Genomic DNA, 27,340 nt, shown 5'->3' on the forward strand with positions numbered 1-27,340 from the left:
GGGACAGAGCAGAAAATGGACCTCATCCATTTCAAAGAAGACATTCGGGAAATTTGTGAAGCGATTTAAGGAAGCAACAGAAAAACCTAAATCTGGATCATGGGAGAAGATTTGAACTGTCATCACCTCAAGTCCAATGACAGTGCCATAACGCAGCGCTATGTTACTTGCGAATAGAGTGAGGTGTAACATGATCGTTTTGCTCTTTGTAAAATTAAATCAATGACAGTTTCTGTTCTTGTGTGGGAATGCTTACCAGGATGATTCTGTGCAATACCACAATGCTTAGACACCGTCAGCAAGTTTTGGATGACAACAGCGGGCCACGTGTTGGGGAGCCACAGGTCGATTCTGTGGAGGTGGAAACACGTCTAAAACTGGAAGACAAATAAGATTTTATTGAAGATTTGAATATTAATTCTACTGACACGTTCCATGCTGTCGTTTATGTTGTTCAGTCGGCAAATTGGTTTGATTCAGCTCCCCATAGTAGTCGGTCCTATTAAACGCTCTTCATCTTTACATAACAACTGCAAGTTACATCCACATAGACGTGCTTACTGTGAAGCAGCAAGGGAAGTCAGATGGCGTCCAGAGTGAAGACACTGTGACTATCAAAGTTTTAATTAAGTTCCCAAACTTACTGCCCTCCAGAAAAGTTCTTGCGCTCAAACTATTCTTGGGACCGGGAGTTGGATAAAACCCGAAGTGGAAAGCGCTGAGATATTTAGCGAGTCGTGGCACGTATATCGGAAAGACAGGTCAGAGGCCATAGAAGGGGGAGTGTTCACTACAGTTCACAAAAATATTGTCTCTATTTCGGTCGAAGTTGAGTGTGATAGTGCAGTTATCTGGAAAATTATAACAGTTGTAATTCATCCCAAGTTAATTGTTGGCTGTTTTTACCGGCCACCCGATTCCGCTGTGACAGCTCGGAAGTCATTCAAAGAAAGTCTACGGTCAGTACCGCGTAAATACCCAGATCAAGGAATACTAGTTGGAGGCGAATTTAACCTACCATGTATAGAGCAGGATGTCTACGGATTCATTGCGGGGGGTGCAGACAAACAGTCGCGCAAAATACGTGAGCGTGTTTTCTGAAAACTGTCTCTAGCAGCTAGCTCGGAGCGGATGTATCTTAGAATCTTAGACCTTTTAGCTGCAAATAGATCGGGCTTTATCGGAAACGTCAGTACAAAAACGGGGATTAGCGATCATGATGTCGTCATGGCAGCTATGCTTTCGGAAGTTTATATATCAGTTAAGAAGGCTAGGGGAGTGTTTCTGTTTGATAGAGCAGATAAGCAGTTGTTAACGTCTCACCTATACAGTGAAATGACATCATTTAGTTCCAGTAAGATGAACGAAGAGGAATTGTGGGCAAAGTTTAGGCAGTTCGTTTTGCTACCTTCAACTGCCACGCCATATGCGTCCGAAAATACATTGTGTCTATTCTATAGGGTATGTATTAATGTCTCATATCAGTGCACGACGTGCTGCGATGAGACGATCATTAGACCAGGTGCTGTTTGCTGTTTGCAGCAGAGCATACACGAACACGACGCGGCAGCGACTCGCGCACATGTTCAAATGGGCCACCCTGCAACTGATTGGCATGACGGACAGAATGGCCTCTGCATCTGAGGTGGTCTCTGCATACACGACTTCTTTCAGGGGCCCCGCAGGTATAGATCTAAGGGGCTGATGTCCGTTGATTGGATGGGTCATGTGACTGGACCACCTTGGTCGATCCATCGGCCGAGTAAAATGTTACACTCCAGAATGTATGTGGTTGTGAAGACAAGGAAGCGGGAGGTGTGACTGAGAGAAAATTTTTTCCTTCTGCTTCACGTACTCAGTGGACTTCATTTCAAGCGATTCAGGAAAAAAATGTGCAGCAGGGGAACGAAATAACAACCGACTTTGTACCAGTGAATGTCGGGAGTCACAGTAATCAGAAACTTGATGTGGTAGCCAAGGAAGTTTGCTGCGGACACCCTGTAAGAAGTGTGCCGAACACTTGCAAGACTTTGCCTCGCTGCTAATACAGTCACCTGGTGACGGATTGAAGGGGGGGGGGGGATGAATGGCTGGAAGTTACGGACAACAAGCTACAGCCAGTGTAACCAGAAGTCTAGCCGTGGTGGTCCTCCATTTCGCCACAGAGAGGGGATGCCGTGACACACACCATGGATAAGTACTTGGGGGAGAGGTACTTGCTATGAAAGCGCCACGTAACACCAATTTTGATATTAAACTGATCACTGGGTCTGATATAAGAGATAATGTCGTAAAATATCTTCTGCGTATAACGAAGTAATACAGAGCTACACTATTCGAACAAAAACGTCCAAACACCTATTAGTGGACATTAATATGCGGTGTGTTCACCCTTCTCCTTTATAAAGAGTTCATCTCTGTGCAAATAACTTATGGGAATGCAGCCGGGTGAAGTCGTCGGCAACAGCAGATGTTTCGACAAGAGCACACCTTGCCATTTTCAAGGCGAAACTTCAGCAAGTACGCGCTGTACAGCGAATTTAAAATCTTAGTTTTCAGAGAAACTCTGTAAAGATGACACACACGCACGCACTCACACACACCTACACACACACACAAACCAAATATGACGTCGTCAGAGGTAATCGATAGTGAAATGAACTATGCTGAGGACACTTTCAATGAGGTGTCTGAATGCCTGTGAAGGTATGGCAGCCCATTCCTCCACAACAGCCAAACCCAGAGAAGGTATTGATGTTGGACACTGGGGTCTGGGGCAGACCAGTACATTTCAAGGATGTTATTATCCAAGAACCATTACCTTACAGATGCTGCTTCATTACAAGGTGCACTATTATGGTGGTACAACCAGTAATCGTTTACCAACAATGTCTTTACTGTAAGGAGTAAACAGTGCTGTAAGTTGAATTCATATGCTTCCGCGTTTAGCTTTACCCTAAGTGTAATGACGGGACGCATCTTAACCATGAAAAACACCCCCATTCCGTAAGACAACATCCTCCATACTCCACCGTTGCCAGTGTACATGACGGCAGGAAAATTTGGAAATATTTGGTAAGATCCTGTGGGACCAAACTGCTCATATCATCGGTCCCTAAGCTTACACACTAACTAATCTAACTTAACATAAGTTACGCTAACACACACTGTGGGGCGGTGGGTGGAATAATTGTTAATGTTCCTATTATTTATTTAATGCTGTTGTTTGCCGTTCTCAACATTGGCTCTCTAACTACAAAACGTGAAGCCTGTAATTAGAATTCCTAGTGCCCATTTCATCTGAGAAATACATTTATAGCTACAGCTTATACCTCTGAGGAATTAGGAGATTGTCTGGGATTCATAATCAAAAACCATTCTCTCTAAAATGTTCGCTATATTCTGAAAGTCACAGACCAAAAAGAATCCACACAATCCAACTACCAGAGCAGTTCAGAGTCTAATGCGCTGATGCAACTATAAATGTTCAAATTAAATGTTTAAGTGAATGCTCGCCAAAATTTGATGATAATGTTCATCAAACGCCATGCTAATAATGGTAGAATGTCTGTCCTGCGGCAGCACGTGAAAATACTACATACGCAAACTAAAGATAGATCATTAACGTCATCCCAAAATTAACACTTCACTCGAAAACGATTTCATGGTTACGCGTATCCCGAGTAACGTATTACTGCATCCGAGGCTGTTTATATCAACGATACCGACGCGACGCGACTCCCGGCGCAGGTGGTGCGCTAATCAACGTCTGGAGACAACTGGGGCCTTTCTTCCTCTCACGCAGCGTTCTTACATATAAAGCCGCGGTGCGGACGGCTAAGGAAACGCCTGATAAAATCTGCTCTCCCGACTAGCCGCTGGGCTAGTTTATGCACCAGTTTAAGTTATCGAATAAATCATTGCTTCCTTTGCTGATGACCGATGAAGCTTTCAATTTAATTGTGCAATCAGCACACAAGTAAGTAATCATAATAAAAGTCTGACGTGGCTAAGTTAAATATTTTGGGCGAGAGAATTAATTTAATTACACTACACGCAGTAGACTAGCTCTGAACTTGCCCTTTGGAGATACGCTATCGCTATAGTTTTATAGTTATTCAGTTGAAACTTCTCAATCGTTATGATTATAGCGGATCTCCCTTCTACTTAAAGTTAAACATCCTAGCTTTATTTATTCGCCTACTTAATCTATCTTGCTTCCTTAATTTTTAAGATAAAAACCAGAAAATCATGAATTTCAACTAAAATTTTAATTTGTGAGGTCCAGAATACTGTTTCTACTAAATTATTATGCAAAAGGAATCTAAATATAATTTTTTAAGTTTCTAGCTCTTTTCTGTTGCGCCAATGATTTTTACAGAAAAACATCCAAATTTCGAAAATGGTTAAAGTTATTGAACTGATATCCAACACATATTGATTTTGCATTACTCCTGACATGCTAGAAACGTTTCAGGTTATTTACTTCGTTTTAAAGTTTTTTTATTGCGCAACATTTATGACGTCAGTGCTAGTTACAGCGGACTGGCTGGCACACAATGGAATGACTGATGTGAATTTTATAAGGCATGAATATGCTGCTTCCCTACAACACCCATGCCCGAGGTAGGAGTCAAACCTCCAACAGGCGGAGCCGCGCGAACCGTGGTAAGGCACCTTAGACCGCGCAGCTACCCCGGACGGCATGACGGCAGGACACGTTCTCCAGGCATTCGGATTGGCACGTGGTACAGCGTGCTTCATCACTCCAAATCACTAGTCTCCACTGATCTGTTGTCCAGCAGCTTCGTTTTTTGCAATACCTCAAGGGTCGCTTAGCACAGACTGCAGAAATTTATGGCTTATGAGGAAATGTTCGATCATTGTACCTCACTCTGTTTAACTTTGGTCACAGTCATTGTGCTGGACTGCTGGTAGCACTTTAGAACTCACGAGTAACTCTTTCCGCTGATTTCATTAGTTTTTTTTTCACCTTTCCTCAACGCTCGACGGTCCCTGTCTGTCAGTGCAGGAGGCCTACCTGGCCTACGTGGCCTACGTGCCCCACCTGGCCTACTCGTTCTGCTACAGTCATTCCCTCGAGTTCCCACCTCACAGTCACATCACTTTTCAGTCGAATTGGGCAATTTTAGAATGATTTAAAACTCCATGGTGAATCCAATGACTGACCCACTTTCGAAGCCACTGAGCTCTTCCGACTGACCCATTCTGCTGTCACTGCCTCTCCACTGAGAACACAATATTCCCCGCCTCTTGTTACACGACCGGAACCAATTCTGGTGACGTCTAGTGGTCAGTTCCGCCTCACATAGGGATCTCCAGATACTTTATATCAAATAGTGTAGAACAGTTGCTCATGAGCAACATTTGTCTAAAATTTCAATTTTTTTAGTCTGGAAGCTGTAGCGGAAATGTTGGGATGAGGAGTTCGTTTATTTATTCACATTTTTTTTTATTTCTGTCTGTAACAGCACCCCTTACCGATGAAGACGTGACGGCGCAGGCGGTTATATTCTTCTTCGGCGGCTTCGATACCGTTTCGTCTCTGATGGTGTTCAGCAGCTACCTGTTGGCCACGCATCCGGACGTGCAGCGGCGCCTACAAAGAGAAGTGGATGACGTCATGCAGAAGAGCGGCGGCCAACCCAGCTACGAGGAGGTCCTGGGATGCCAGTACCTCGACATGGTGCTCTCCGGTAAGCCACTGCTCGCAGAAGCCTCGTGTCATGGGCTGCAGCTTGTGCCGTAAATATTTCTCTTGCACTGAAGAGCCACAGAAACTGGTACAACTGCCTAATATCGTGTAGGATCGCCGCGAACACGATGAAGTGCCGCAACACGACGTGGCATGGACGCCACAAATGTCTGAAGCAGTGCTGGAGGAAACTGACACCATGAATCCTGCAGGGCTGTCCAGAAATCCGTAAGAGTACGAGGGGGGTGGAGAGCTCTTCTGAACAGCACGTTGCAAGGCAGCCCAGATATGCTCAATAATGTTCATGTCTCGGAAGATGTTTGGTGGTCAGCGCAAGTGTTTAAAATCAGTCAGTGTTCCTGGAGCCACTCTGTAGCAATTCTGGGGTGTCCCGCTGGAATTGCCCAAGTCCCTCGTAGTGCACACTGGACATGAATGGATGCAGGCGATCAGGCAGGATGCCACCTGTGAGAGTCGTATCTAGACGCACCAGGGGTCCAATGTAACTCCAACTGCACACGACCCACATCATTACAGAGCTTCCAACAACTTGAACAGTCTCCTGCTGACATGTTGAATCCATGCATTCATGAGGTTGTCGCCATACCCGTACACCTCCATCCGCTCCATCCGCTCCATACAATTTGAAATGAGTCTCGCCCGATCAGGCAACATGGTTCCAGTCATCAACAGTCCAGTGTCAGTGTTGACGGGCCCAGGCGAGGCATAAAGCTTTGTGTCGTGCAGTCATCAAGGGTACACGAAAACCCATATCGATGATGTTTCGTTGAATTGTTGGCACGCTGACACTTGTTCATGGCCCAGCATTGAAATCTGCAGCGATTTGCCGAAGTTTTGCACTTCTGTCACATTGAACGATTCTCTTCAGTAATCGTTGGTTCCGTTCTTGCAGTAGCTTTTCCGGATGCAGTGATGTTGGAGATTTGATGTTTTACCGGATTCCTCATATTCACGGTACACTCGTGAAATGGTCGTACGGGAAAATCCCCACTTCATCCTTACCTCGTAGAAACTGTGTCCTATCGCTCGTGCGCTGACTATAACACCACGTTGAAATTCGCTTAAATCCTGATAACCTGCCATTTTAGCAGCAGTAACCGATCTGACAGCTGCACCAAACACTTGTTGTCTGCCGGTCGGTGTGACCGAACGGTTCTAGGCGCTTCAGTCTGAAACCGCGCGACCGCTACGGTCGCAGGTTCGAATCCTGCCTCAGGCATGGATGTTGGTGATGTCAGGTTAGTTAGGTTTAAGTAGTTCTAAGTCCTAGGGGACTGATGACCTCAGATGTTTAAGTCCCATAGTGCTCACAGCCATTTGAAACTTTTTGTCTTATATAGGCGTTGCCGACCGCAGCGCCGTATTCTTCCTGTTTACGTATCTCCATATTTGAATATGCGTGCCTATACCAGTTTCTTTGGCGCTTCAGTGTAGATGCGTTTGTCCAAAAATGGTCAAATTTGTGTGAAATCTTATGGGACTTAACCGCTAAGGTCATCAGTCCCTAAGCTTACACACTACTTAACCTAAATTATCAGAAGGACAAACACACACACCCATGCCAGAGGGAGAACTCAGACCTCCGCCGGGATCAGCCGCACAGTCCATGACTGCAACGCCTTAGACCGTTCGGCTAATCCTGCGCGGCAGATGCGTTTGTTGCTCGCTGATTTTACACGCTGTTAAGTTACACAATTCTATTCAAACTCCCATCATTTCTTATTCTGTGTGCCTTCAACATGTTTCGTGAATCTCCTTCAGCATCTGTTCTTCGCTCCAGCAAGTCGGGTGTGGTTGTGTGTGAGTCCCTCCCGGGCTGCTTTACGCATCGGAAGTTCTTGCCTTACGTCATTACTGATATTTGTACATCTCTTGCGAGAGTCTCTGAGGATTTGTCTCTCCTAAATATCATAGGGTCTTCGTCTTTCTAACCCTTGGACGCATAACATGGGCCTTTTAGATCCAGCAACGTTTCGTTTTCAAAAAAACATCTTTTACACCTAGCCACGTTTCATTTTCACAAAAAAGTATTAAAATATGTATACTGTAGTTTATGTCCTGTGCAGTCATTGGAAAGACAATAGACTTTCTTCATAAAAAGCATTATTTGTTGTAGTACAATTAATTTATTTACATTTTGAATTTAGTAATCCTGCACGTCTAACGCGTGACAGGGTCTTTTAGACCCCTCAGCAAACTAAGTGTCTTTCCTAGGTTTATATACCTTTTACCTGAATAGTGCGTTAAAGTAGCTAGATTTCTGATGACAATTATCAGTTAGGCATAGTTATACTCTTTGCTGAGAGGTCAAAGGTATTGTAAAAGCTACAACCGAGTGCTCTTTTGGTGGTAGGTGTATTCCTCATTGTCAATGCCGAAATACTTTCAGATCAGCGTTAGGGTTTTTTTATAAACAGGATAGTAACTTTTATTCTTCATTTATAACATGGATACCACACTATCCGTATCATCTGAAGTCAGCGAATTGATCGAAATTTTGAATGATCCGTTACTGAGTGGCTTGAAGATGAAGCTGTCCTCGATGAAAGTGATAGCAGAGATTAGGACACTGGTGGTCTCCAGGATAATAGGCTCATGTCTTCTAGCGTACCAAGCGAAGCAAACAGTGGTGAATCAGTACAGAATTACTGATTTTCTCATCAGTCATGATGGAATTCAGCAGAGTAACTCACTGCCGCCAATGAAATCAACAGTGTCCTCAAAACTCCACCTGCTCCAATGAAAGGTAGCGTAACAAAAGAAACAGGAAATTCTACTCGGAATGAAGGCTTCAGTGTCCACAGAAGTTTTATGATTATTATTTTGGCTTGAAAGACAATTTGACAAGAGTACTTCGTGCGGCCAAAAAGAACAACAGTATGATATTGCGAAAGTTCACTGCATCACAACACCTCTGAAGATGAGGGAAATAAAAACATTTACTTGAGAGAGAGTTTTATTGCGTGATGAATCTAAGTCAGGAGTTGGTCGACGAGAAGGCATGTATACCTGCAACTAACAGTTGAAACGAAGGTATTTTGTCTTATTGACAAATTTATTTTCTATAGAAGCAATATATATCTTGTGCTTTAATTTCACAACATCGCAACTGATATGGAAGGCCAATCTGGTAAAATGAAAATTGTCTCATGCAGAGAGGAGAACCAACTCATCACACATTCAGAATAAGGTTACTCGCTTACAGACGGAGACTGCGGAAACTGGAAATCATCAAGAAGAAGATGACTCCGGTGCACACATCGATTAGACAGAAATGTGAACAATTATTCTGCAAATGGGCAAAAACTATTTGCAATGATCATAATGAAATTATTCGTGAGGTGCTTTACTGTTTGTGAGCAAGTCTTCTGTTGTGTATCAGTAAAACTGAGAGTTAGTTATTCAATTCAGGGAAATTATAATGTAATTTATAATACTGTATTTCATATTATACTAAAATAAAGGTCACAATATCATAATAAATACTTTCTTATTAATTCTCTATCACTAACCCCTTCTAATTTTGGTAATATCTGTTTTAATAACAGTATTTAGAGTTGTTACAAAACAGGGGTGTTACAGAATCATGGCACTCGTGCATCCAAGGCTTAATGGCGCACCTCTTCCAAAACACTGTATCGTATTTGTACTTAAAAATGGTCTTTTGGTATGATTATACCAGTGCAGTCTTTTGATGGTAGTAATATCAAAATCCTTTCTAAATAAAGCCGCTGTCGTATGTTCTCATTTTTTTTAATTTTGTCCTTCTGATCTCTCGAAAGCAAGACCACAGCAGCTTCAAGTAATTTGCCTCGAACAACCTCAGCTGAGATACTCACTATCATTGTTTCCAAAGTACATGCTAAACCTGGGATTAAGTATGCTTTCTGAAGTGTGGTCTTTGAAGACAACACAAATATTCTGTACCACTGATGATCACAGTGCTATAATATGCAGGAAGCTCATATTCTTTTATCCATTTAATGATGTATGCTATTGTCTGAAACTCTTACAGCCACGATTAAAAATATCGAGGCAGATTTTACGAAGGAATCTTCCTACAGTATTCCCACGAGCTATTCTACACTGATCGGACGAATTCTCCACTTAGTTGCCTGGTGTTCCCCGCGACCAGTGAAGTTATACTAAATGCTGCTTGAAATCAGTTCTACCGTAATTGAGCAAACGTTTTCTATGAATATGCCCCATAGCTAGCAAATCACGGGCATTAGGTGCAGCATTTTATTTGACAAAAAGTTTTGTATAATAGAAGTTGCTATTTTATCCATGTTGGATATTGTGAATTTCCTTGGGCTGTTCACAGAAATCAGACACAAATTGCACCCCTAACAGTCACATCACTGCATTTTGAGATACCAGTCTGTTATTGCATAATTATAAACCACGATGATGAACAAAAGAGTCGCTCTCTTCCCACTCTCCAACTTTTTAATTTTATTTTTCCTGCAATTAACTTACGAACAGTTGTTGTTGTTGTGGTCTTCAGTCCTGAGACTGGTTTGATGCAGCTCTCCATGCTACTCTATCCTGTGCAAGCTTCTTCATCTCCCAGTACCTACTGCAGCCTACATCCTTAGTAGTGATGTCCAAATATCTGTATATGTAAATTTGTGTTCATATGTGTCTACTTTGTGATATGTAATATGTTAGCGTTGTAGTATTTCGTTAATAATTATCACTGACAGTATAAAAAATCCTAGTAACAACAATTTATCATTATCCTACTGTCTTTTAATAAAAAGTTCTTGCTTAAGGTGCAAATATTTTTCTGTTTTTAACATGTTACATTTTACACATCCCAAAAATCAGCTTTGCTTACATCCTTGGTCGATATTTTACGGTCGGTTGGCTGTTTGGTTTGGGGGAGGGGACCAAAGAGCGAGGTCATCGGTCCCATTGAATTAGGGAAGGATGGGGAAGGAAGTCGGCCGTGCCCTTTCAAAGGAACCATCCCGGAATATTTAATGAATGATATCTTTGTATCTTTGCTTAATGATAATCTTTGCACTGTAAAGAAAAACACCAAGTGTATAACACAAGTGAAGTGCTCAACATGAGTTTAAAGAATATTGTGAAGTGTGCTACAGTAACTTATTTGCAATATGTGTGTTACGGTGGAATTCAAGAACATAAACATCGAGCTAGAAAACCACATGGAACACCACAAAACGAACTATCATCTACTGCAAAATATGTAAGCGAAGAAAACTATTTTGCAGCACTTTAGCGTATTTTTATTAACGAAACAACAGATAAAGTGGCACTAAATACTCAAATATTCTTGTGCAGTTTGGAGCAGACGACAAGCTGTTGACCAAAACATCTATGTAATGAAAAATATTAGCCTTTTGTAGACGGGCATGATAGGCCGAAACCGGCTAAGGGAACAAAATAAAACATTCAAAAAAGTATTTTTCACTGGTTACGTGATTCACGAACTGTAGAAGTTATTTACGGACTGTCTAGTTTTAGCGTAACTGCCAAGTTTTTGAAGGGGCGTTCTGAAATCAATGTTTCATACTGAAATAACTCTTAGCAGTCCATTGGTAGCATTCTCCGACAGGCTGAATCTTCCCACGAAAGTTTTACAAGTTACTTTTATTGCCTCCGGACAAGTCCATTTCACGAAATACAATTACATGACAGAATAAGACGAACAGGCCATGACCCAGACTCCTCCTGCCATTTTCTTTTTCACGCAAAGATTTCAGCATTACGGCGTTTAGAAGACGGGCGTTTGATTTGCAGATGATTTCATAATAGTGATAGTAGTAGTAACAATTTTTTTCATTTGTTCCTGTACCATTTTGTTAGATTAATATACGACTAGTGACATTATAGAGAAGTGAACAGTTGATACCAAGTGGAGGAAATATTCAATCTAAAAAGAAGTATACGTACCATAAATAGATCAAGAGACTTCAATAAATCATCCAAATCACACTGTATACTTAATTTCATTTACAGTTACTGCAGATAATCACTGTCCATCATTTAAAACATGCGTTGCACTACTAATGTCATTTCACTATTTCTCCTTTGCCGAACTATTTGTAATAGGTTCCTATGTATCAGCGTGTAATTGAAAATCGCCTTGTATGGTTCCCTTGTTTGGTGAATGAATCTTTCTGGTGGCTTGCATGTGGAGTTTCTTTATGATCTGTAGACTGGATAAGACCAGATGTCCGTTCACTTTACTGGTTTTTTCTGTAATTTTTATGTTGTGTAGTACTATATTATCAATACTGTCCCTAACATATCCTGAATAATCATACAATAAATTTTTCTTTTTGTGGTTGTCCACATAGCTTCGATGCAAAATAATCTCCTCTAGATGTACGAGCAAGAACTATCGTTGACCAGTCACTTCCTCCACAGAGTTTAGGAGTGAAGTAGCCAAGGTCAGATTTACATTCTATAAATACAAAAAGAAGTGCAACAATGTGCTGATAACAGGCCACGAGAACATCGAAAGCCTCACGAGGCTGTGCTGTGCATACCCTCATACCCTCCGACGACAGGCGAACGTTCAAACGGATGGTGAAGGCACACAGATGTGTGAGTGAGATACTGGCTTTTGAAACGGGACCCTGGTAGCTCTGACATCATCTCTCATCAGCGAACGGTACTGAAACGAACCGCACACCAGTTCGTTCGTCTGCAGTATCCCACTGCCGACACGTACGTGAAGCAAGTCAATTCACGACACCATCACTACCGAATCGTGTCATAATGGTTTGAGCAACAAACAAAAGAAATGAGGGTTACTTTTTGCCTTTTAGTTCACCTTATAACGTACCTATTAGAACTAAGGTGTATGTAAGGTTTTACTGTGACACATGTATCTAATGTCACGCGGTTAGTGGAGACAAGATGTCGTATCCGAAGATCAGTGTTTACTGACAGTACGCATATGGTCACAACCTGATCGCTATCGTTCGGGTTACTGCGTACAACAATGACCTAAACGAAAAAACAATGGTAATAAATTAAAGTTTCACTGTAATTATCCGAATTTTGAATGCCAGAATTTGGTTTGATTGAATTTAGACTGCAGAATGAGATGGTCGCCAGCTCCAAAACGAGCAAAAACTTATCTTTCGTAAGAGACTGTAATGACTCTAAAAACATGTAGGAAAGTAGCAACTTGACAAAATGCACATGCGTTAGCTTACTTGTAAAAGACACATGTGCCATGAACACAAGAGACAATTTGGAATGTAATGATGTTAGTTACCGTTAGCCATAACCAGTAATCATCAATGACTAGCAACACTTTATGGAAACTGTACTGTGTTATGTAATTCATGATTGTTATCTTTCAAACAACAGCTGAACGTGACAAAAACTGTTCATCATTCTTTACTTATTATTTTGCAAGTGACTGCGTCTTAGATTAATGCCCTAATTACTTTCATTCATGGCAATGACAATTTTTCGGTACCAAAGTTGCTTAGACGAACACATAATATCATTTACAAAATACAACATAAAATTCTAAAACTACCTTGACTACAAGGAAGCCAACATACTTCAGCAATTGAAAATGAATTTCAATTAAATCACTTTTAATTTAAGCTAATTATCTGCAGTAGTAGTGCAATACTCTCTGAATCTCTTTAGTTACAACTGCTTTTGAACACAATAAGTGATTGAAAATCAACTGTAAATTTAACCACCTTTGGCTTCTTTTGACTATTTCTTTCACTTGGGACTACCTCACAATTTATGCTGAAAAAATAAAACCCTTGTGATGGTTAACGACTCGGGCCAATTAAGTTTCTCTGTCTGCATTCTTCATTACTTCCAAAATCTTAGAGTTCTAGAATTTGAGCGCCAAATATATTCCTTAGTTACCTTATGTCCTCCAACAGTCACTCACCTCCGACACCTTCGCGTACACCAAAGCATCATCAGCAAACAAGCTCAGGTTGCTGCCCGCCCTCTCCGCCAAATCATTTATGCATATAGGGAATAACAGCGGTCTATCACACTTCGTGGGACACTCCTCACGGTACCCATACTTCTGATGAACACTCGCAGTCGAGAACAACATACTCGATTCTATAACTTAAGAAGTCTTCGAGCCACTCACATATCTGTGAACTTATTCCATATACTCGTAACTTCTTTAACAGCTTGCAATGGCGCTACGTGTCAAATGATTTCCAGAAATATAGAAATATGGAATCTGCCTGTTGCCCTTCATCCATAGTTCGCAGTATGTCAAGTGAAAATGGGCAAGTCGAGTTTCGAGCGAGTGATGCTTTCTGAAGCACTGCTGATTCGTGAATACAAGATTCTAGGTCTCAAGAAAACGTATTATATTCGAATTGAGAATGTGTTCAAGGATTCTGCAGCAGAACGATGTTAGAGATATTGGTCTGTAATTTTTCGGGTCCGTTATTTTGCCCTTTTTATATGAGCTGACACCTGTCCTTTATTACGGTCTCTTCGGACTTTGCGCTGGGCGAGAGATTCGCGGTAAATGCGACCTAGGTAAGGGGCTAGCGCTTAGAGTATTCCCCGAAACACCGAAATGGGATTCCCTCCGCAGCTGGTGACTTCTTTATTTTCAACTCTTTCAGTTGTTTCTCTACGCCAATGATGCTTCTTACTATATCGTCCGTACGGGAGTCTCTTCGGTGGTCAAACGACTGCATCTTTTGTACGATTCTCCTGCGCGAACGATGTCTTGAATATGAAATATAAAACTTTGGCTTTCGTTTTCCTATCTTCAACCGCGGCACCAGACTGGTCTGTAAATGACAGGATGGAAACCTTAGACCCATTTACCGATTTCACATAGGACCAGAATTTTCTCGGGTTCTCTCCCAGATTTTTTGGTAAGGTATGACGGTGGTAGTTATGATATGCTTCGCGCATAGATCTTTTCACAGACGCATGAATCTCTACCTATCTTTGATTCTCGTCATTCACGCGTTCTCTTTTGAACCTAGAGTGCAACAGCCTCTGCTTCCGTATCTCATTATTAAACCATGGTGAGTCTTTTGCGTCCTTAATCCACTTTCTAGGCACATAATTCTCCAGTCCACGATTTACACTCTGCATAAACTTAACCTGTAATTTCTCAACTACTATCGTACTGGAAATAAGTAGTGCCAGTCCATTGTCTAAGTGAGTTGCTGACAACTGCTTACCTGCTCTTTCTAGCAGAAACACTGTCCTAGCATTCTTAAATGATTTATTAACTTCCGTAATCATAGTTGCTATAATGACATAAAGGTCGCGAATCACCGTTTCTATACTGGCGTTGTCATAAGGTCCGGACTGTTTGTAGCTACAAGGTCTAAAATATTTGCTTTGCGTGTGGGCTGCTGAACTATCTGCTCAAGACAGTTTTCGAAAAATGTGTTCAAAAGTACTTCGCACGACTGTCTCTTTATACCCGCTGCAATGAATCCATAGACATTCCAGTCTATACTGGGTACAGTAAAGTCGCCTCCAACCAATATTGCGTGATATGACCGTAGACTTTCTTTGAATGACTCTAGACCTATCAGCAGAATCGGGTGCCCGGTAACAACATCCAACAATCAGCTTGGTTTCAGCTAGACCTATTATAGGTGACTAGATAACTCCACTGTCACACTCAACTTAGACCTCAATGGAGACAGTATTTTTGTCTGTTGCAATGAACACTCCCCCTTCTATGGCCTCTAAACTGTCTTTCCGATATACGATCCATGACTCGCTAAATATCTGAGCTTTGCACTTCGTATTCCAGCTAGCTCTCAGTCACTAGAATAATTTGAGGGCAAGAACTTTCTTGGAGGGCAGTAAATTCTGTAATTTTGTACGAATGCTTCAGCAATTTACTGATAAAATTTTGACAGTCAATGTGGTCTATGTGCGTGTCGTTTGGCGTTGTTGATCAGAACACATCCAACTACCGCCTAACATAAAAAAATCCGCGTTCCTTCAGGAAGTACTCTGCTACCTGAGTAGCTCCTTCCTTTGAGTACGCACCGCTGACCTGTCAGGGGAAGTCCTACATTTGCGCATTCCATAATTCATACCAACAAATTTGAGTCCAAGGCAGTCACAGATTCGAAGAAACGTTTGGTTGAGCGCTTCCACTTGGTTCTAGACCAAAGGACCCCGATCAGCTCTGCACAGTGCTGGGAACTGTTATTTCTGCTAGCACCCCACGCGAAAGGCTAGAGGCCTTCACCACCTGCGCCAGGAAATGAAAAGTAGTGGTATGGAGTACCCTCCGCCATGCGCCGTACGGAATTTTGATGTAGGTGCAGCTTCTTCGCAACAGCTTCTCTTCCCTCATCTCTACGACTGAGCACACTTGCGCCAACGGACTTTAGTAACATGGCCAGCGTGTTTACTACAGCTATTTGAGAAAAATGATAGTTATCCTATCAATTACATTTTGATAAACACTACTTACTGAAAAAATTCGTTAATAGGTATATTTACAAAAAATGGTTATAAACTCGACAATTCAAGTATCTGAAAAGTACGTGAGGCAATGGGCTGCAGTCTTACAATCTGCCTTCAATCTCTGACTGTTCGCCGATCCGTCTCCGATGTTCTGCGCGACGTTTGCGTGGCCACGAATCATGGTGCTCCCTGGCCCCATCCTCCTCACCATCACTTGCGGCGTCTCGCGGAGTCCAATCTACGTCTCGTTGCTGTCTTCATCAGCGCCAAATGGAAGCTCTGTGCAAGCGCTACTAACTTGCTGGGTGTAACTCATGTTCGCAGAGACCCTGCGCATGTACGCGCCGCTGCCGTCCCTGGACCGCCAGTGCGTCCGCCCCTACAGGCTGCCGGCGACGGGGAGGGGGAGCTGTCCAGGGCTGGAGCTGCGGCCGGGAGACGGCATCTGGCTGCCGGTGCACGCCATCCACCACGACGCTCAGTACTTTCCAGATCCCGACCGCTTCGACCCGGAACGCTTCAGTCCGGAGAACAAGCACCTCATCAAACCGTTCACGTACTTTCCGTTCGGCTGTGGACCACGTTTCTGCATTGGTAAGGTTTTTTTTGTGGCTTTCCCGTTTGTAAATCTCGTTCGTTTCGATTCAATACGTGAGTGATTCCAGAAGCGTCATACCGTGTAACATACGACTGGGGCCGTCTCAGACATACACAACCGACTCTCACAATTCTGACAGGTGTGTATCAAGACACACAGCGCGAGTTTATCCGTCCAGTAAATTCACCAGCCAAATTAATAGTCACCCCTTTAAAAGAGTACGTTGGGCGCTTTGGAGCGCTGTAGATGATGTAAAAGAGGTACCAGGTCACATGACCTCCCACCGCCGATGTAGGTAATGGCAATCAAATGGTATGTAAGTTCCGCTAGACTGAATGGAATCAGTGCAGTAACATGGGTCGACGTGGCAGATTGGTTGGTTGCGTGGTTCGGGTGAGGGAAACAAAGAGTGAGATCATTGGTCACATCGGAAATGGGAAGGATGGCGAAGGAAATCGGCCTTGCCCTTTCACAGGAACCATCCCTGCATTCGCCTGAAGCGATTTTGGGGAAATCACGGAAAACCTGAATCTGGATGGCCGGACGCGGGTTTGAACCGTCGTCCTCCGGAATGCGAGTCCAGTGCGCTAACCACTGCGCCACCTCGTTCGGTGGCAGATTGGCAGAAAGAAGTTACCGTATTTGGACCTGCCCATGACAATACTCTGGACGACCGTTTCTTGGTGTATCAGAACGGACTGTCAAACACCATTACAAGGGCTGATGTACCAATCGTAACCACGTGACATGGCCTAAGGACAGTGGTCGTAAGAACACTCCAACCGACTGGAACTTGATACGACTTACATGTATCAAGTCCGCAGCTCGTGGTCGTGCGGTAGCGTTCTCGCTTTCCACGCCCGGGTTCCCGTGTTCGATTCCCGGCGGGGTCAGGGATTTTCTCTGTCTCGTGGTGACTGGGTGTTGTGTGCTGTCCTTACGTTAGTTAGGTTTACGTAGTTCTGAGTTCTAGGGGACTGATGACCATAGATGTTACGTCCCATAGTGCTCAGAGCCATTTGAACCATTTTTACATGTATCAACCATGACAATCGGTATCAAACCCAACAGGTAATGCTACTGCCGCTAAACGGGGGTACATTTCAAGCAGCGGCCACTCTGAAGGGACCTGTATGTAAATCGATGTCTGGAGTCGGGAACCACGCAAAAGAGCAATGCTCAAATTGCCAAAAAATTTTGCACGTCGTCATCAGGCAAATAGGACAGAACATGTACGGTAGCTAAAAGGAGGAGTAATATGTAATCCCGACGTCGAATGCATCGATGGCCCAATGAGACATTTTATCCACCGTTTACGGAGTGTAGTTCACGGCGGCGGTGAGTCTGTGATGCTTCTGACGTGTTTCTCGTACCAAGACTCGAGCCAGGATTATTCAGGTGAACCAGGATGTCAATTTAGCATCGTCCATGACCCGGTGCTACTCTTTTTTCTGCATCTTCATGATGAGCATGCTGCAGACACATCAGTCTTCCAAGATGACAACAGCCACGTTCACAGGGCTGTACGAATACGTTCCTGGTTCGACGAACACTGAGACGCCGCATCGCCCTTCGAATGACCCGCTCAACGACCCCCAACGTTGTCACATAGACGATGTCTGGCGCCATTTGGAACAGTGGCGGGAAGCCTGATGGGTGATGTTATACGATGGAAGTGTTTATTCAAGAGTCGGGCCAACAAAATGAAACAATTCACCTTATTTGCAAATTACCATTATCTAGTAGCAAGTATCACTTTGATTTATGTAGTGAGACTAAGAGATGATGGCGGGGGTGGCCGAGCGGTTCTAGGCGCTACAGTCTGGAACCGCGCGACCGCTACGGGCATGGATGTGTGTGCTGTCCTTAGGTTAGTTAGGTTTAAGTAGTTCTAAGTTCTAGGGGACTGATGACCTTAGAAGTTGAGTCCCACAGTGCTCAGAGCCATTTGAACCATTTTGAACTAAGAGATAACTACAGTGAACAGATTCTGAATGATGCAGGTTGCAGTAGGTTTCGGAGATTTCCCCCCCCCCCCCCCCCCCCCCCCCCGCTACACACACAGTACTAAATTGTGATGTCTCGACAGGTATCCTATCAACCGATCCCTTCTTCTAGCCAGGTTGTGCCACATTTTTTGTTCTCACCAGTTCTATTCAGTATCTCCTTATCAGTTACGTGATCTACCCATCTAATCTTCATAGCACCACATTTAAACAGCTTTCTGTTCTCTCCTTGTCTAAACTGTTTATAGTCCACGTTTCCCTTCCATAAATGGCTACACTCGCTAGGAGGACTTTCAAGAAAGACTTTGTGACACTTAAACCTATATTCGATGTTAAAATATTTCTCTTCTTCAGAAACGTTTTTTCTTGCAATTGCTTCTGCACATTTTATATCCTCTCTACTTTGGCCATCATCAGTTATTCTGCTGCCCAAATAGCAAAACTCATCTACTACTTTAAGTGTCTCGTTTCCTAATCTAATTCCTTCAGCATGGCCTGGTCTAGTTCGACTACATTCCATGCTACTTGTTTGGCTACTGCGTGGAAGCTACTGAAATGTGGTGCTGCAGAAGAATGCGGAAGATTAGATCTCGTAACTAATGAGGAGGTACTGAAAAGAAACGGGTGAGGAAACAAAAATTGTGGCACAAACCAGCTGAAAGTATCAGTTGATAGGGTACATATAGAGACGCAAAAGGATCACCAATTTAGTACTGGAGGGAAATGTAGGGGGTAAAAATCTTAGAGGGACACTAAGAGATGAATACAGCAAAGAGCTTCAGAAGGATGTAGGTAGCGGCACTTAAAGGCTTGCACAGGGCAGAGTGGCATGGAAATGTGCATTAAACCAGTCTTCGGCCTGGGACATTGTAGTACGGTTATCGATTAAGGAAAGAGAAAGTCAAAGATCAAACTGATACTGGCTATTAGATAGCGGTAATTCGCAAATAAGGTGAACTGTTTATTTTGCTGGCTCGACTCTTGAATGAATACATCCAGCATATAAACATTAACCATGACTACCTACTTCGTTAACAATGCACGTTAAACTGATTGGACAATATTCAAAAGATAAAAGTGTGCAGCGTGTTCCAGAAAAAAGGGGCTTAACGATAGGCCAAAACGTCGGATCGGAAGATCCTGCAAGAATGGCGCGGACTAATACCCAAGAACTTTTAGCATCGTCTTCATATGGTACCTTTCCTACTGACGTCTGCAAAGATCGAGCAGGTTTAGTGACAGTCGCTATCCGATCGCTCCGGTAATTTATTCAGTTGTTTTACCATGAACCTGTTTCATACACTAGTGACATTCCAGTTTTTGTTTCGGTCAGCTCTCCCGAATTAATATGGTTCACTCACCGTTCCTTGTTCCCATTGCAGGCGATTGACAGCGACGCTGGCACACTGCCCAAGTAAGGCAAGTCACCGACTTTACCCTGTATAATCATAAACAAATACACTATCACATACAGCGGGCTTTCTTTTCTGGTGTCGGCCATAGCTTCACAGAATTAAACCAAAAGTAACTCCAGTTCTCCTGTTCTGACCTAGGGCTTTGGGAGGGTATCTGTTGGCTGTAAGGCCTATCCCAGAACAGGAAACCTCCGCCCAAATACTTCCAATTGCGACTTTCACTACTAGTCTACAGGGTTGAGTGTGTAACCTGCACAACTCTGCAAAAATGTTCAACCTGGAGGTCTCGTTCAATAAAACTTAAGTTGTCGCCTTCATGGGGGAAGACTATAAGAGAACCAAAATGTAAATAGACAACACAGCCTTCGAGTAAATACATTCAGATACACAGGGTTCATCATGTACATGCTCGGCTACATTCTAGAAAACCACAAGCACCACAAAATCAGAAGGTTCAAAAAAGTCACAAAACTAATAAATGCCATCTTCATACCATCTCCTGTTCAGCGGCACACCAGATTCAAACTATACAACACCCTGGCCGAACATACCCTTTTGTATAGCAGCGAAGCTTAGACACTCCGTAGAGATGACGAACGGAGGCTTAAGAAATGCGGTTAATGAGAAGAATTGGCTACACACTCTGTAATAGCAAAATAGAACTACATAAAACTTGGAAAAACCATATACTATGGATGAAGACCGGCAGGATCCCCAAAAAATCTTCAACTGTCATCCCTGCGGTAGAACAGATGCAGGAAGACCAGCAGGGACACGGGCCGAGACCATAACGCTCACTCGGTCTAATACCAGATAGGAAGAAGAGGAAGAAGAAGAAGAGTGCTCCCCCTGCCCCACTACCAGCTCGCCTGGTACATGGGTAATTACCAGAACAGCAAGTCGTTCCTTGTTGCCTAGGCCTATTTTTTGCCGGTCACGGTACATGGGAACGAGGCATATCATGTACAGAGGGGTTCAGAAAAATGTAGAGACTCTTTGATAGTCAATATCTTCGGAACAAAATGACATATCGTTGCAATGTTGCGCGGTAGCATAGTCCATTGTTTTCTGGCGCGCGTTTTCCAGCAGACGACAGTGCAGCAATGAATGAAGTAACATTGTGGTTTGAGCGATGCAAGGCCGTATTGAAGTCGTACTGGAAGTACGAAAATAAGATGGAGGTACAACGACAATGGCGTAACGTGTACGTAACTCAGCCGCCGATAGCTACAACAATTCATTGTATTCAGGTTCAATTTGAAGCTGACGTTACTGTCGAGGATGTGCATAAGGAAAGGTCTGGCCAACTAAAAACATCAACAAGTCCAGCTTCCAGTGCTACTGCGTTGCAACATTTTACTAGGTCGTCTCAAAAATCGGTGAAACAGGGTGCACATGGAAAAGAAGTAAGCCAATCAAGCATACGACGAATTGTGAAGACTGCAAAGTGGAAAGTGCACATTCCAAGACCGGTGCATGCTGTGAACGAGGACGAGCCGGATCGAGCAATGGTGTATTGCGAGTGGTTTGAAGGCATGCTTTGCGAGAATGACCGGTTTTGCACGGATGGTTATCTCGTCTGACGAGGCGCAGTTCAAACTGAACGGTAGTGCCAACCGCCACAGTTGCATGTACTGGGCTCCTGACAGTCCTCTTATTCACGTGGACAAATGTGTTAATCTGCTGGGTGTTAATGCGTGGTGTGGTCTGTCATCGAGCGATTTGACTGGCTCATTCTTCTTTGAGGGTTCCGTAATTGGTTAGCTGTATCTTCATGTGCCGAAAACATCGAGTTTACCCGCCATCCGATAGGTCTTTGGAAACGAAAGATTTTACCTACAACAAGGTAGCACGCCGCCTACTTGGATGAAAATCGAATAGAACGATAGTTAGGTCAGAGAGGAGCTGCTGAGTAACGACCGCAGTCTGCAGACTTTGCAACTCTTGACCTATGGGGGACCTTAAGAAATGAACTTCGTCAACGGAATCCAGCTAACTGAACGGTCTACAACAAACTGAAACGTCCCCTTAGAACAATTGTACACGACTGTGGTTAAACTGACACAATATTTTTTTAGCGCACCGCAATCTGACTATCAAAGATCCCTGCAAAAGAATGGCCCTGAGTAACATTAAACTATACCTTTCAGAAATCACTTACCTCACAAAAATCTTCATTACTCGAACTACTGCAATACAGCGAGCGCCACTACTGCCAGCTAAATAAAAAGATTCAAACTACGGAAGGCACTATCTACTGATAGGGATAGTTAGCAAATGAAAGATATTAATAGAGAACAAACAATGTATTTACCTTAATAGTCATAATATATATAGCAGTTCATGACAAATTACAAAACTCCGCCATCTCTCTGCCCACATCCACCACTGCTGGCGGCTCACCTCCAACTGCGCAACGCTACGCGCTGTTCACATCCAGCTGCCGCTGCCCAACACTACAATGGCAGACAACAATGCAAACTAGCCACAGACTGCACACAGCACAGCCAGTGATTTTCATATAGAGCGCTACGTAACGTTGCCAATAAGAAAACATAAACAGCATACTTACATAAAGAAAACATAAACAGCCTACTTACAAAACCATCGAGGCGTCCAGTGCGCCTACCATACCGGCAACACTGACAGCCATAGTTCGGTCAGTAGTTCAACTGCATTGACCTTGTTTGGCAGCTAATGGGGATCACTTTTGAACACATAAAATAATCTTCCCCCGTGCAGCAGCTTTAACGGTATGTCATTTTGTTCCATTCCGGACTCCTCAGTACAAGTATTTTCTTCTTACTACTGTCTCAAATGAAGAGCATTAGGAAAAGAACGTGCTTTCCCACATTATGAAACTGTTCAGGAGAGCAATTTTAAAGCTTGAATCCGAATTTCAGGGGTACTAAAGGACAGAACTAATGAACACTGAAGTCATTAGAAGGACATGTTATACACTTTAAATTCAATACAGATTGGTTCTTAAACATTTAAATGTTGGTTTTATTGACTAAATATGTACAGTAATGATGGCATGCATTACGAGAGAAAAACGCTTAGTTTGTTTGTAGCAGAATAGACGATATTGCAAGTAAAACTGTGTTTTTTGTTAAATATTGTGTCAGATTATTTTGTAGTGAAAAACAGTGATTGAAACAACTCAGAAACTTCTGTTTAAACAAATTATCTTCGTCTTTTTAACTTCATTAGATAAAGTGATAATAAGAATAAAATGTAATATCATTTTGTCCCAACATACACCTCTCGTGTAAAACGCTCTAGCTTCTTGTCCATTATACTCCTGCAAAACCTGTAGGTCCTCATGCTTTTCTTTCAGTGTTGCCAGAGGTCGCGTAAAGACAATAATAATAACTTATTATTATTAATATTATTATTATTAGCATTATATAAAATTATTCTAAAATAATATTTTATTATATTTTTACAGTTTACGTCTGTAAGCAGGAGATGAATATTCTCCAGACTTCTACTCTTGAAGTCTCTATCAAGCTTTTACCGCCAATGAAATCGAAGCTCCATTATAAGTTTCTCGGTTTTGAATGATGCAGAGATCTTTTTTGTGATGACTACCTGTCTGGCAGGTGTTCTTAGGAACGAATATTTCTTCTTCAGAAATGTCTTCCAGTGTTGTATCTTTATTGACCACCATGACATCAATAGTTTACCCTGAGCTTCAAGCATTATCCGCACCCAGTCGATTAGAACATCAGCTACTGATTTTGTGTTAAACAGTCCCATATTCCTATCACATTGCATAAAAGAGTATCGTCTAATAGGGGAAGCTACTTTCAATGTCTTCAAAAGTTTCAGTTCACTCACAAGATAATTAAGATACCTTAGTACAATATAATATTGTTGTTCTGGTATGAACACAAATCACAAAGACTTAAATATGTTTGACTTTCCTGAGCAATAATTCTGTTATGAAGTGATTTAAAAAGGAAACAACTTCATTGGCGCCTTATCTTCTAATATTTTTCTTCCACTCTTAAGTTGTTCTAGTTGCTCTTTCATTAGATGTAGTATTCTGTAAGTTGAATGAAATAAATGGCACATAGCCTTGAAACCCCGATATCCATTTCGAAGCACCTGGTATAACATTGTTTTCTTTGTATACTGTGTCTTCCGTTAGACAGCGATAGTAAAAATATGGCGACTAGTGAACAAACAGCTTTTTGTCGTTCAGAGTTTGCAAGAACTGAATACATTGTTACAGTGCAATGTGTGTTGTGTAGTAAGTTCCATTATAATCCTCCAGGTGACAATAACATCCGTAGATTGTATCATTTTGAAGACACTAACTGTCTTTGCAAAAGTAAGAGTACAGGGCAACCAAGAATGACAAAAGGAAGTATTGAACAAGCGGACTTTCAAGCCTAGCCGCAAGAACCCGATTTGGAGCGCAAGTCGTGAATTATCAATCTCAGTGACGTCTGCATCGAGACTTTTGAGGAGAGGTTTAAGCTACGGCCTTACAGTTCACAACTTTAACAGGTCTGAAGCCTACAGAATACAGTTTGCGTCCAACTTTGTAAACGAAACGTTGCCGTTTGACAATGAAGATTTTCTGGATCGTATCTTCTTCAGTGATGCATCGCCATTTCGGTTGGTTGTAAATGTGAACACACACGCTTTGCTTGTATGGCGGTCAACAAATCCCCACGAGATGGTGCAACTACAACGAGACTCCATAAGTTGAAAGTTCCTCGTGACATGTCCCAACGGAATGTATATCGTCCTTTCCTTTTTTGTAAAGCAACTGTTAGTGGTGTTTCTTAACTTGATGCGCTACAACTGTACCTCCTGCCTCAACGGGAAGAACCTGAACCACAGAACTTTATTTGGCAGCAAGCCGGTGCGCCGCCTCACTGCCGTCATTCAGTACGCGGCTGGTTAAACGACATCGTTTGTAGCCGAGCTGGAATGGCTGAAAGGGGCCGGATGACCGAGCTTGTTTCACATGGCCTCCACGTTCACACGATCTAACACCGTGCGATTTTTACCTTTGGAGACTCATAAAGGATCACATGTACGAGCGTCCGCTAGCAGCTGATCGACCCGACTTGAGAAACACGATTGTAGTAGTTGTAGCAACAGTTTGTAACGCCGGAAATGCATATCCTCCTATTTCCATCTATTGTAATATAAATTTTTTTCCTTATTTTTGTTACCTGAAGATATGACATTTCTGTGTCTTTGTATATCGTAATTGTTTTACTATGTGTGTGTGTGTGTGTCAATATATAATTGGTTTGTTTTGTAAATATTATTTGTATTTCTACGCTAGGTCTTGCCTAGGGAAAACTATGCTATCGAACGATTACGTCGATATGTCGTGTGGGGAACGAAAGTGTGTAGGATCTTTGGCAGTGTGAACTCTGCCGCATGGAGCGCGGGCAGAGGCAGAGTCTGGCTGGAGCAGGGCGGTGGAGCAGGTGTGTTGTGTGACGCTCCCGCGAGATGCCGCGCTTTCGGGGTTTGGCAGCATGTAATTGCGCTCGACTTGCTATGATAGTTTCTGACACGGTGTCGCGGACGGGAAGCAGTAGCTGGTGCACATCAAGAGCCCGTTTCGCCTAGTGACCGTGTCGAGAAGAAGGCGCGCCAACATCCAGCTTCTGCAACAGCGACGGCCGACAATCAGTGACTGTCACCACCTCCTCAACCGACGACTTCAATCCTTCAATCAACCAACAAGGAAGACTGTAAGCACGTATAGTTTTAGAACTGTATGGCAGACCTCACCTTTTAAAATTTTCCCATTTGCCTCACAAAATTACAGCAACTTACCATGAATCTTTGTTGCTCATTGTCCCAATTGCATTACCAAGCAGCGTCCCTTCCTTTTCTGAAATGAACCCGAGTGTCGTTGAAATTCATACGCCAGCATTAAAGTAATATCATTCCATTTCACTGATTTAATTTCAAAGTTCAGTTAAAGTATTCATAGCTGGCTACAATATTTAGATTACACAAGCACAAATTAAGAGTGCGAGTTTTGTTACTGTATTTCGCTTACCTGTGACTGCAGCTCAGCTTGGTACGTACTAAATTTTACTATTGTTAATTGTTCAGATTCATTTAATTCAAGTTCAAAGTTAAATCTGTTATTTCTAAATTGCGTAGATTCAAGTAGCTTTTGAAATGATTGTTGAGGTAGCCCAAGACTAACCTTATTTTATTGAATTTCGTAGTGCTTCAGAAACAAAGTTCACTATTAATTTTAGTCACTAAATTAACTTTCAGTTTTCCGGTTTTATTAATTCTTTTGCTAAATTAAGTCAGAGTGAAGCGAAATTTATTACTTCTGACAAACATTCAGTTTTCACGCAATACGTGTAACCTTCAGTTGCCACGCTTTTAGTGCTAAATATATGTGCATTAATCTTTCATTTTCAGTTATTATAGTAGTTGTCCATGGGACTGGCGACCATAATTTTCCTAAAATCTTAAATATCTAATTAACGCCAATTTATTGTTAACGTAACGACCGCACATTAACTTTCTTTATTAACTTTACCCCTTTTCAAAATTAATTTCCACCAATTTGATTTGCATTTTTCCTTTCATTTAGATGTAACCCTTTCCTCCCTCTTTACCGACAGATTAACTTCGGTGACGATTGCTTTTCCCAAATTTCCATTAGGTACACGCGGTTAAATTTTTCACTGTCATTAAGGTCGATAAGTGAGGGGGGGTTACTCGTGGCTACCTGGTGACATGACAATCTTCGGATTTGAGGTTGTTCTGGCCACGAATTTTGCATTGTGCAAATCTCGTAACAAAGTACTGGTTACGAATAGGTCGTTACGTCAGCGAGAATAAGTAGTGGGAGGAATCCTAATTAGATTTGAGATTTGTCATTTATATTGAAAATTATTAAAATGAGTGAAGGCAACAATTACCAAAATTTGTTAGACTTGGATACGGAACAATCGGTCGAACAGTGGGAAACGCGCACCGCGGAATCCATTGTTCAGGGGCAGGCGGCTAGCATGAAAGACGCGACCGCCGAAACGCAACAAAGAGCAGAAATGGAATTCCACACTTTAGAAAATGTTTCGGAATCGGAAGTGAAAATCAAACGTGAATCCCTTGATGACGAATACGGGGGGGACAATTA

At 42.5% G+C, this 27,340-nt stretch overlaps 1 protein-coding gene across 1 annotated transcript in view; it reads left to right on the forward strand.

Moving 5' to 3' along the window:
* LOC126156193 (cytochrome P450 9e2-like) overlaps positions 1-27,340 on the forward strand; it is a 71,163-nt gene that overhangs the window by 29,176 nt on the left and 14,647 nt on the right. The window contains exons 6-7 of the mRNA XM_049916285.1: positions 5,493-5,717; positions 16,499-16,768. Of these exons, the coding sequence (XP_049772242.1) occupies positions 5,493-5,717; positions 16,499-16,768 (495 nt within the window). The remainder of the gene's footprint in view (positions 1-5,492; positions 5,718-16,498; positions 16,769-27,340) is intronic.

Source organism: Schistocerca cancellata, unplaced genomic scaffold (genome assembly GCF_023864275.1).
Source record: "Schistocerca cancellata isolate TAMUIC-IGC-003103 unplaced genomic scaffold, iqSchCanc2.1 HiC_scaffold_1103, whole genome shotgun sequence".
Classification (NCBI taxonomy): Eukaryota; Metazoa; Arthropoda; class Insecta; order Orthoptera; family Acrididae; genus Schistocerca; species Schistocerca cancellata.